Source organism: Pygoscelis adeliae, unplaced genomic scaffold (genome assembly GCF_000699105.1).
Source record: "Pygoscelis adeliae isolate BGI_AS28 unplaced genomic scaffold, ASM69910v1 Scaffold546, whole genome shotgun sequence".
In the NCBI taxonomy this organism is placed as follows: Eukaryota; Metazoa; Chordata; class Aves; order Sphenisciformes; family Spheniscidae; genus Pygoscelis; species Pygoscelis adeliae.
In genome coordinates this window covers 419,136-430,631 of record NW_008824951.1, presented here as the reverse complement: position 1 = coordinate 430,631, position 11,496 = coordinate 419,136, and the positions used below count along the sequence as shown (strand labels likewise).

Sequence of the window (11,496 nt, the reverse complement as noted above, 5' to 3'; positions counted from 1 at the left end):
GTATTTAAAAGGCGGGTAGATGAGGCGCTTAGGGACACAGTTTAGCGGGCATGGTGGTGTTGGGTTGACGGTTGGACTCGATGATCTTGGAGGTCTCTTCCAACCTTAATGATTCTATGAGAGAGACCTAGAGGTCTGCCGCTGTGTAAACATCCAGGGCTCCTACCTGAAGGGGTTCTCAAAGGACTTTGGAAACAATGTTGTTGAATAATGATGTGCTTTATTAGCCAGAGGTGCAGTTGTGCATGTGGGTGGATGTGGTATCTGCTTAACAGCATGAAGTGGTATTCACAGGGCTAGAGTGGGAAGAGAAGTGCCTTAATACTGCTGACAACGTGCTCTGTAACTATACTGGTAGCGGTTTTACCTATACTGGTCAAGTAAAGCAAGAACTTGAGCCTACTTGAATTACAAAATTGTAGTTATTTATCTTTACCAGACCTACCCTATGAGTAGTTGAGGGCATACCTCATGTATTAAGTTCTGCAAAGACATGGAAATAAGAGGGTTTATACTAAATTCTTGTCTAGTTGGTGTGGCCTTGATTTGTAGCTTTCAATAGAAGTTGGTGATCGGCAAAGGATTTAAAAAATTATTTGCACGCTTACCACAGGTTTTAGCTAGTTCTCTCTCCTGACCCAGAATCAGAGTTGAGGAATGCCTGTGGTCTGTGAGGCTTTACAAATTACAAAATTATTCTTGATGTTTGGGATCTAATTATTGGTTTTGGTCTGGCTTCTTTCTGCAGCTGGCCAAACCAGGACTAGCAGGCTGAGCTGTGCTCCAGAAGCCTCACTGACAAATGTAAATGGAAACACAGGGGATCATCTGCCTGCTGCTAGAATGAGCTCTTCAGTGAGCCCAGGTACCAGGGAGCAGTGGGTAAGAACTGCCTCACCAGCCAGCAATGCATCACTATGTGATTGCTGCTCTGTATACTCTGAGACTAAAGCTTTGAAAAGGTGGCTTTGGCAGTAAGACTGAATATCTTGAGTATTTTTTATTACAAATGTGTAATTCTGTTATAGCGGTATCTCCTCAGAAATGCTGCCTTTACTTTAGGGTGGTAGTGAGGCTTGCTAGGCAGTTTCTGTGGTAGGTAGATCTGGCTTGGGAAGGAAGCGCTGCAAAATTAATGACCACCCTTCTGAAGATGTTTGTTTCCTGTACAAGTTAGTCTGTCAGCCACCTGGAAAAGTTGAAATATTTGTATTGTGCTTAAAAACTAGTATGAAAATTTAATCCAGGGAAATGTTTTTATTTTATCTAGTTCGGAGAAGATCTAACATTGTGAAAGAGATGGAGAAAATGAAAAACAGGAGAGAAGAAAAGAGAGCTCAAATTAGTGAAATCAGGACAAAGCGTGCACAGGTGGAGTACTCTACAATACACCAGTAAGGGGAAATTCTATAGGATAGTGCATCACAATAGTTGAAACTAAAACATTTTGGACAGGCTTTGTTCTTGCAAAACTGTACGTAAGGATGGATTGATTCTAGTTTCAGGAAGTTCTGAATCTTGTGGCCTTTAAGTGAAATATTTCTAATTGTGTACAGCTGATTGTTTAGTATGCTCTGGGGCTTTTTTGCTGTAACAGGTTAATTACCTTCACATCCACGGTTTTTCCATGCAGGAATTTGACAGCAGCTGTCCAAACTGGGAGTTTGCACGGATGATCAAGGAATTCAGAGCAACTTTAGACTGCCAGCCAATATCTATAACTGACCCAGTAAGTAAATACTGAGGCTACTAACTGCAGCCTGTAGACAGACTTCTTTATTTTGCACTGAAGATTTTAGCATATGAGCAATTTAGCGCATGACTGCACCTTGGAAATCCTCTGAGCATACTGTGATCTTGAGGCACTTGGTGGCATATGTGAGGTTGCTTACCTCCCCTATTTAGGGCTAAGCTGCCTTGCATTACTTTGCATATGTCACTAGTAAAGAGCTTGCGCTCTGACAATTACCGTGCAATGACTTGTGTGGTAACATCAGTATTTTTCAGAGCTTGTAAATGGCAGAGCCTACTACATAGTAGCTTAGCTTGTTGTAGGTACAGATATAATTTAAAACGGCTTATTGCCCTATAACAGAACGTGTTATTGTATGTAAGTCATATTAAGTAATTTTAAACTAGGTCAAGAAGTGGAGAAGCAAAAGTAGAGGTCAAAAACTAGAGAAATCAGGCTGGCTTGATATCTTCAGCAATTATGGAGGTAGTATTGTTTAATACCTGAGAACAAGTAGCCCTTGCCTAGCAAAAGCCTCATTATGGTCAGTGAAAAATGACAGCATTTTAAGTTCAAACAGAAAAGTAGGTGCGGACTAGCCTAGAACACTAGGTGGTTTGTGTGCCTGCATCCTACGGGGCTGAGAACCAGCTGTTTGTGTACATATCGCTGCATGACAGAAGAGGAGTTTGTCTTCTGATTTCTGCCTCACCCAATGGAATATGCACTTTTCTAAACTTGACTGATGGGTAGCTGTGCTGCACAAATAGCTAAACTTACTGCATCAGTAAAGCACTCGGGTCAAAAAAAAAATACCCCTGGGGTAAATTAAAATAATTTGCCTGAATTTGGCCATAGTTGCAGTATTGATATCACAGATTTTTCTGGAAAGCTGGCCGAGGACTAAACTTACTAATTTTGATACAGAATATTTGGGGCACTTTCTATAGCATAGCAGCATTTCCACCTGATATGTTGGAGCATGCTACATAAAGGTCAGTTGTTTGTAGTGTTTCTTCTGCACTAAGTGGACTTTTAGACTTGCATCCCTGCACGAGTGGGTCTGATCGGTAGCAGAGGCAACTCTGATCAGCACATAGAAAAGTAGCTGGGAGCATCGGATTTCTCTCTGTTATACTAAGTAGGTGTGGGTGTAATTGGGAGATAATTATTACTTGATTTCTTACTTTTCTTTTAGATAGAAGAACATAGGATTTGTGTCTGTGTGAGGAAGCGCCCTCTCAATAAACAAGGTGAGTGTACTGACAAAGCAGCTCTGTCTTGGAGCGGTTTGACATTGCTTATTCTTGTTAAAACGGAGGGTCTTTTCTGTCAACAGAACTTCTAAAAAAGGAATGTGATGTGATTACTGTTCCGAGCAAGTGCGTCCTGCTGGTGCATGAGCCAAAGCAGAAAGTGGACCTAACAAAATACCTTGAAACCCAAGCATTTAGATTTGACTTTTCATTTGATGAATCCTCTTCTAATGAAATGGTATACAGGTAATGCTTTCTTCTCATTGGGAACAACTTTCAAGATAAAAGCATGGAGCTATGGCTAGATGGCATCCTGGCTTAAAGAAACTGCTACCTGAAATAAATATTAAAATCCTTTTTGGAGGAAACCAAAGGACTGAAAAGTCTAAAGCCTATTTTTGGCATGGACTCGGGTCTTTCCTAAGGATTTGCTTTTATTTGCTTTTTTAGGAAAACTGATGAAGCAGGGTGTGAAATGCTTGCCTTAACTGTCTTTTACCTTCTGAATATCCAGGTTCACTGCTAGACCTCTTGTAGAGACCATCTTTGAGGGTGGGAAGGCGACATGCTTTGCATATGGCCAGACAGGCAGTGGCAAGACACATGTAAGTTTTTCTCCAAGGTCTCAAAATTTCTAGCTTTACCTAAAGTATTTTAAAACTCCTTGATGTTGATAATGAGTGGGATTGTATAAGGAGCTTGGATCTTGGATTTATTGTCTTAAAGCTAATACTTTGTAAGTTGTCAATCCTCTTTTTCTGTAGTTTTATGTATTAGTGGGTTTCCTTTGAGGTTGTGAGGAAAATCGTACTAAAATCCCCCCATAGCTGGCTTTTTAAAGACTTAGGATGCCCTGACATGTTAGTGTTCGTCATGGCTATTCCTTGCCTCAAATGGCTGTTGCTGAACTCAGTCTGCAAAGTGGGGCTATTGGTCTACATCTGAGACAAAGGCTATTGTCTGTTTTGAGCTTGGAGGCATTCCAAAGACTTTAGCGATTGTAAATAAGCCTCCTTTGCACATAAACAATACCAGATCACTTAAATGTTTGCCGTGTTCACTTTCTAACCACTCCTTCCAGTCTACCAGTTGCAGTTTCAAGAGACTTGAAGATTGTGTTTTCTGCCTCAAAGGTCATCTGCTCTAAATTTCCAACAACTGTCTTTTTAACCTTCTTCTGGAAACTATAGGGAAGGAAAGTGGGGAAACTCTCTTCCCTCACAGCATGATAGTGGAGTCACATCTGCTGTCTTGTTCTGCAAGAAGCCTTTACCTCAAACCACAGTGATCTGGACTGGACTAGGCCAGCCTGCCAGTTTGAGTAATCGGACAGTTGCTGTCATTCCAGGGTTAGTGGCAAGTTTTAGGTTAGGATCTCCTACCACTAGTGCTATGTAGTGAGCTGTAGATCTCTACCAGTAACCCAGAAGGAAATTTGGAAGTTTATAGAAGTTTGGACATAGGCTGTCCTCATTGCGTTGGAATGGGCAGACTGATCTGCTCATCTGAGCATTGTCACAGGAATACAACTGTGAGGCACTAAAATCATAGGCAATGAAGTTACTTTCCCTTCCTGATCCTAGGGTGCAGAACGAGTGCAAGGATAATAGCTGTACCTTGAGACTGGAGTGCTGCATATTAAACTCTGGTAGATTGAGAATGTGTCATGGCATTGAGTTGTGTTTTAAATAACTGACTCTATTTCATATAAAAGTGGTAGAGCAAGTCACCAGGATAGCATCAACTGAAAACTTTGTTGACCAAGGTATCTTGGTCAAAGGAGTTAAAGGTATTGTCCGCTCTAGAAGTTTGATGCATTTTGATATCACACGTGAGCTTTTGCAAGTAGCAGTGAAAATGTTACTTGACCTACATCCTAAAAAATGAGGCTTTCTTTCTTCTGACCAGAGGCTATTTGGTTGCGCTGTCGAGACCATGCATTTCCCCTTGAAGGAACATCTGCTTTGACTCTGCACTGCAGAGCCTTACAGGCATTCAGCTGTTGCCTTGCATAGTCCAGATCTTCTTTCTGAACTGATAGGGAAGCAGCAAACTAATTTTATCCTGAATTGCACTGTGTTCTAATCGGTAGATTGACATTGGAGCATATATATATATATATATATGGTAACTTCCTAGTATGCTCTTGGGACTAAAATCAGGTAGCCTGACTTGTTTGTACCACACCTTACCTCTGGCCTTTTCTCTTCACAGACTATGGGTGGAGACTTCTCCGGGAGAGCACAGAATGCCTCAAAGGGCATATATGCTTTTGCATGTAAGTGGATTCTTCTTTAGATATGAAAATCAAATTAGTGCTTGTTTTTCTTAAATAGATAAGATCTGGTTTTGTATGGTTATTTAAAATGTTTCCAGTAAAAGATACATAAAGTATTTGTGTTTTCAGTAATAAGTAGTGGTGCTTGTTGCAGGAGGTATGATTATTTTTTTCAGTTTCACAAAATATTTTCCATCCAGCCTGTAAGTTTCTAGATCCACACTTAACTCACCAGAAGATACTTCTTTTTGAGGCAAAGAGGTGACGTATTTTCTAGCTTACCATTTGCTAAGCTGAACCATTTGATTTTGATTCTTCTGCTTTGCTTTTTGTCCCAGACTAAGGATGGTGTTTGGAAATACCTGACTTAAATGCCACACAACCCTACCCATTTCTGATATAAAGCTTGTTATACAGAAAGCTCGTGAATGTATGTGTTATGTTTCTTCCTGTAAGCATTAGATGCAAAAAAACCTAGCACATACAAAATGATTTCAGAAAACAGACGCTTAGAAGCCCCTCCTTGATATAATGCCTAGAAAGCACCATGAACCCTGACCTCTTCTACCTTCCCTTTAGAAAGACATATTGTGAAACTAGTCTGTGTAGCCAGGCAGTTGAAACAAGAGCAACTGTTTGCTGGTCTCTGAAAATCAGTTGTGACTGGCCCTGAAGGAAAGTCTTTGCTTTTCAGCTCAGTTTCAAAGTCTGAAGCCTAATTGTGAGAAGCTGCACTGGATCCAGCCCAAAGGGTCAACTAATCTGGTGTATTGCCTCCAAAGAGCAGCAATGCTCAGGGATGCATGTTTTCTAGGCTTTCCGCAAGAAGCGCTTGAAACACAAATACATGACTTTTTCAGGCCTGTCCAAAACAATAGCAGATCCCAGTGTTCCCCCAGATCAGTAAGGATTGCTGTCTGCGGGTGACACTAGCAGTAGAAACTTCTGTATTACCCTGTGTTTTCAGTCCCTGGATGCTGCTGCTGGAACTGTTTGTTCTCCAGGTGGTAGCACAGCACTAATTGTTCCACTAGCATTTGTTTAGGATGACTGTCATTCAGCTGCTAGACACTGCCTTACGGCTGTGCAATATTCAAAAGTAGATCAATAGCAACTAGAGTATGTTTTAAACTAGTTAACTAAACTCCTGCCTTTCCTCACTAGCACAAGATGTCTTCCTCCTTCTAAACCAGCCCAGGTACAGGAGTCAGGGCCTGGAAGTCTATGTGACTTTCTTTGAAATATACAATGGAAAGGTAAGACTTTTTTTTTTTTAAATCTTGACGACTTCTTTGGCTGAATATTTCATAAGTAGCTGAGTGAAACTTACTAGTTTCTACAGTTCTATATAGTCTATGCTTGGTGTGTTTGGAATTGAATTGGAAGGCTATGTTAAAGGTGCTGTTTTGATATAGCTTTCTGTAAAGACAGTGCAAAATACTCACAAGGAGACTTTGTTCAGATTTGCCTTAATCTTGTTGCCTGAATATAGGTGTTTGACCTCTTGAATAAGAAGGCAAAGCTTCGAGTCCTGGAGGATGGCAAGCAGCAAGTCCAGGTCGTTGGTCTCCAAGAGAGACAAGTTGGCTGTGCTGAGGATGTCATCAGAATGATTGAGATGGGCAGTGCCTGCAGGTTTGGTGCCTTAAAACCAATAAGAAGAGTCATGTCCTGTTGTACTTCTATGTCTACAAAAAACATATAATATCTGTAGCTGGTGCTTTGAGACTACCTTTTCGATGCAAAGAGGATAATAAGTAAAGGGGAAAGCAAAAACAGAGACACAAAGCTGAAAGACAAGGGATAATGTAGACAATGCGAAAGGCCAAAAGCCTCCAGTTGCTAATTGATGGGCCATTAAGAAACTGCAGGCAGAGCAAGGAATGTTCAGAGGAATGGGACTGGGGAGAAGCAAAGTGGGGAACAGACAAAAGGGGGTATAAAAGGTGCCAGTCACTGTGGCTAGTCAGTACGCTTGTCTGCTAGCCTTCCACCTGATCACCGCAGTCTCCTATCTTCTTATTAAATCCTTTCTTAACTATCTGTCTGTGTAATCTCACTCTCTGCCCAGTATGTGTGTGCTAGGACTAAGTGCTAGCTACTTGGAGGACCAGTGTGAGTGGATGTGCACCACCTACAGGGGTCAGACAGGGGACGTAGGTCCCCCCAGGCCTGTGGTGCCAGTAATTTGGAGCAAGTGGATTCTCAGCATCAGTAGTTGGAGATGCCATAGCTCTCCTGAGCATGTCATAGAATCATAGAATGGTTTGGGTTGGAAGGGACCATACAGTTCACCCAGTTCCAACCCCCCTGCCATGGGCAGGGATACCTTCCAGTAGATCAGGTTGCTCAAAGCCTCATCCAACCTGGCCTTGAACACTTCCAGAGATAGGGCATCCACATCTTCTCTGGGCAACCTGTTCCAGTGTCTCACCACCCTCAGAGTAAAGAATTTCTTCCTAATATCTAATCTAAATCTACCCCCTTTCAGTTTAAAACCATTACCCCTCATCCCATCACTATACTCCCTGATAAAGAGTCCCTCCCCATCTTTCCTGTAGGGCCCCTTTAAGTACTGGAAGGCCTGATATAAGGTCTCCCTGGAAGAGAGGTCCTCAAACAGAAGATGTAAACAGGAGCTGCTTGTTCCCAGTAACAGGCAGGCACTGAGCAGCACCTCTGCATGAATACAAGATGGTTATAGAATAAAGGGCTAGCAGGGATGGGTTTAGCCTGCCTTCCATAGAGAAGGCCAGAATTCATGGTTCATGTCCTCATGTAACTCCAAGAGAGAAACTATTCACATGAGGAGATGGCTGCCCTGGTGCCACAGCTAAACTGAGCAGTCTAGCTGCTTTCTAGAAGGATCAGCTAGTTTACAGGAGCACAAGTAAGCTCCCTGTGGGCTTGTAAAATCAAGGAAGAGCAGCTGGCATCAACCTACAGTTGCAAAAATGCTTTGGCTTAACTGCAAGCCAGATGAGCTATTCCAATGGCAACAAAAATACTGCATGTCGTTCAGGTATCTTGTCTAAAGAATCCTTGAGAGCAGGTGCCAAGGTACAGCTGTAGGCTTGGCTCATCATCCTGGCAGGGAAGGCTGTGGTTGGGGCAACTCTACCATCGTACTGGTGTCTTTGATCAGGAGGTAAAATCTGTATTACCAAGTCTTATCTGTCCAGTTAAGTTGCAACTGCAGTGGAAATGTTACTAGGCAAGTGAGAACTCCTTGGCTTCTGTATTACACTGCATGTGCAGATAAGCACATCCTGAAAGCTCATTCAGCACTCTGCTGTGCATGCTTTTTTGACTGACAATTCAGCCAAGTACTATTGAACATTTCAGATTCCTGCCTCTCTTTAGGACAACCTCCCTCCCTTTCCCCCAGCAGTAGGGATGCAGGTGGGACAGTGAACCTGCCAGCCTTCTCGGGGAATAAATGATAGTGAAGGTCACAGGGAGATTTATGGTAACTTATAAGACTCCAGTCTGTATCTTGCAGTGATGGGGCAGGCGCAGTTGCACAGCAGAGGTAAAGTGCCAAGCTAGCTTGGCTGGAGAAGGGGATTTACCATGATTGTAATGTGCTAGCACAGCTAATGCTGTTTAGCGGGGAGCTTGGCTGAGCTTACTGGGTGATGGCAGATGCATTAGGAGAATGACATGTGGCCTGCTCTGAGACAGGGAGGTGCAGTGCTGAAGGTATGAAGCAGTCAGAAAGGCATTCCAGTGTAGGCTGGCTGAGTTGAGCCAGGCAGATTAAATAGCCTTAAATCTCTACAACTGGGGTGCAGGTTCATATTTCTCAGAGCAGTCCTTCTGTGCTCTTATATCAGAGGTAATTCCATAATTCATGCAAACTTGAGGTATTAATGTGTGGGATAAAACTGGGGAGGTTAAACAACTTAATTGAATTGCTGCAGGTCTTGTCTACTGCTGTTGGGACTTGTTGTATCTTCTGTGACACTGTTCTAATGCTTGTTTTCTTCTTTGCTGTAGGACATCTGGGCAGACTTTTGCAAACGCTAGCTCTTCACGGTCACATGCCTGCTTCCAAATTATACTACGCCGAAGAGGGAAACTGCTTGGCAAATTTTCCTTAGTGGATCTGGCAGGAAATGAGAGGGGTGCAGACACATCTAGTGCTGATCGGCAGACACGAATGGAAGGTGCAGAAATCAATAAGAGCTTGCTGGCTTTGAAGGTGAGCTAGCTCCGGGAGTGAATAGAGCTAATCAACATATAGATTCTGCTCAACTCTGGGGTTATCTGTTCTGTTTCTTTCCAGTGCAAAGGAACAGAACAGCCAAAAAGATCCTAGTTTAGTATGTTAGCAACCCTGAAAATGGTGTATATTCCATTTAGAATGTTTCCAGGAAAGTACTGCAGTCTTGTCAAGCCAGAAACTGGTACAGCCATTTCAAGCTTCATCCAAGTTGCCTTTTTTTACATATGATGGATATACCAGCTGTCCTGTGACAGTCAAATACCTGGAATATATTTAAAAGGCTATGAGAGCAATAGAGATGACCATTCTTCAGCCTGTTGGGTTACCAGCAATCGGTGGTTGATAGCTTGCAGAGCTGTTTGAGAAGAGATGCAGATATTGCATTCACAAGACTTGTCTTTTCTTAGGAATGTATCCGAGCTTTAGGGCAGAACAAATCTCATACCCCTTTCCGGGAGAGCAAGCTGACCCAGGTGCTAAGAGACTCTTTCATAGGAGCAAACTCAAGGACCTGTATGGTGAGTATGTGCATGGCACAAACATACACACTGCTTATGGGTTCTGCAATTTGACCAAATAGCTGCATGCTCTTCTAGAGTGAGAGGACTTTGAAGTCAGAAAGCTTCAGTTCTCTGCAAAAAGTCAGTTTTCCTCCCCCACTCATCCATGGTGACTGAGGTCAAAAACTGGTGAGCTTTGCCCAGCCGCAGTAGAAGCAGGGCTGCAGAATTCACTTTCGTACAGTGAATCTACAGTAGAGCCTGGTGTGTTCTCAAAGGGCTTTGCTTCCTGTGGAGCGTGCAGCACAGTGGGTGTGCACAAAGCCAGTGGAAAGCTGGATACAGGGCCACTGGCACGTCCAACAGAAGCTATAAAGAAAAATGGACTTGACAGAATGTCTCAACTCTGACCCTTTGCTCTAACATGTCCCAGCTGCCTGGTGAGATCTGTAGGACCATTAACATGAGCAAAAGTCAGAAGTGGGAGTCACTGAGGTATTTTGTTCTGTTTGCAGATAGCAATGATTTCTCCAGGCATGAGTTCGTGTGAGTACACCTTAAACACACTGAGATACGCTGACAGGTAATGGCCTTTCTGACCTGGGGATTCTACTCTTGTTGCAGAACGTGTTTTGGCTGCTTTTATTCTGACCAAAAGTTCTCTTGTCATTGCCTGTAATGGCAATTTGGACATTGGTTGTTAGGAGCAAATTAACTTAGAGCTGTCTTATGAAGCTAACCTGGGTGTTCTCTGTGTGAGACATAATAGAGATTGTATTAAATGGTGACTAATGTCTCCTTTCCTCAGAGGAGTCTCTCATGCTAGACTTCAGACTGCCCTGTTTTCTGTAGGGAGTTTACCCTGTCCTGAATGGTTACCTCTATGCCCTTTACTTTTTTTTTAGTACTTTGGGTTCCATCTGTAAGTGGTGTGCTAAGAATGTGTCCTTGACATGGCCCTACAGATGACACAAAACACTTGGTGTTCTTGACGAGCTTTGATATGAACTAATAGGGTATGGCACCTTGGAGACTGGGCAAAATCTGAAGGACCCGGAGAACTCAAATGCCTTGAAGCAGATGGTGGGAGTGTGTGTTTTGTGCCCCATGGTTGACCTCGGGTACCTGCAGGGCAAGGTAGACTTGTAGGGGACTGAGCCCCAGGTCTCCCTGGAGGTCTTGCTGGTACCTGGAACCCCTGTGACAGAGCAGTGGGTGCCTCCCGGTCTCTGCTGTATGTGCATCTACACCTCTCCGGTGAGATGGCAAGCAAAAAGAAGGCTGTGACTTTTGTAATATGTTAACAAAATGACACTTGAACATTTCAGGCTTGGTAGCTTTCCTTCATTTAGTTCACAAAAGGCTGCTTGGTTCCTTCCTGGAAAGCATTCCACTCTCTGAAAGGATGTATGGTAATTCTTGTCATAAGCATTCAGGAATGCTGTGAATCTTGACAGATTCCCAGATTTGGTTCTGGATTGAAGGTGCATTTTTTCTTCTGG

General features: G+C 42.9%; 1 protein-coding gene across 3 annotated transcripts in view; it reads left to right on the top strand.

Moving 5' to 3' along the window:
* The window catches only part of KIF2C (kinesin family member 2C), a 19,371-nt gene that overhangs the window by 4,364 nt on the left and 3,511 nt on the right, over positions 1-11,496 (top strand). For 2 of the 3 annotated variants that reach the window (XR_663686.1, XM_009325601.1), the window contains 12 exons: positions 749-865; positions 1,271-1,371; positions 1,634-1,729; positions 2,931-2,985; positions 3,072-3,234; positions 3,503-3,593; positions 5,203-5,266; positions 6,431-6,522; positions 6,759-6,901; positions 9,266-9,470; positions 9,902-10,012; positions 10,510-10,577. Coding sequence is in view for 2 of the 3 variants with exons in the window: in XM_009325601.1 (XP_009323876.1) it covers positions 749-865; positions 1,271-1,371; positions 1,634-1,729; positions 2,931-2,985; positions 3,072-3,234; positions 3,503-3,593; positions 5,203-5,266; positions 6,431-6,522; positions 6,759-6,901; positions 9,266-9,470; positions 9,902-10,012; positions 10,510-10,577 (1,306 nt within the window). In the remaining variant the exon portion in view is untranslated. The remainder of the gene's footprint in view (positions 1-748; positions 866-1,270; positions 1,372-1,633; positions 1,730-2,930; positions 2,986-3,071; positions 3,235-3,502; positions 3,594-5,202; positions 5,267-6,430; positions 6,523-6,758; positions 6,902-9,265; positions 9,471-9,901; positions 10,013-10,509; positions 10,578-11,496) is intronic. The other variant, XM_009325602.1, reaches the window with a different exon arrangement.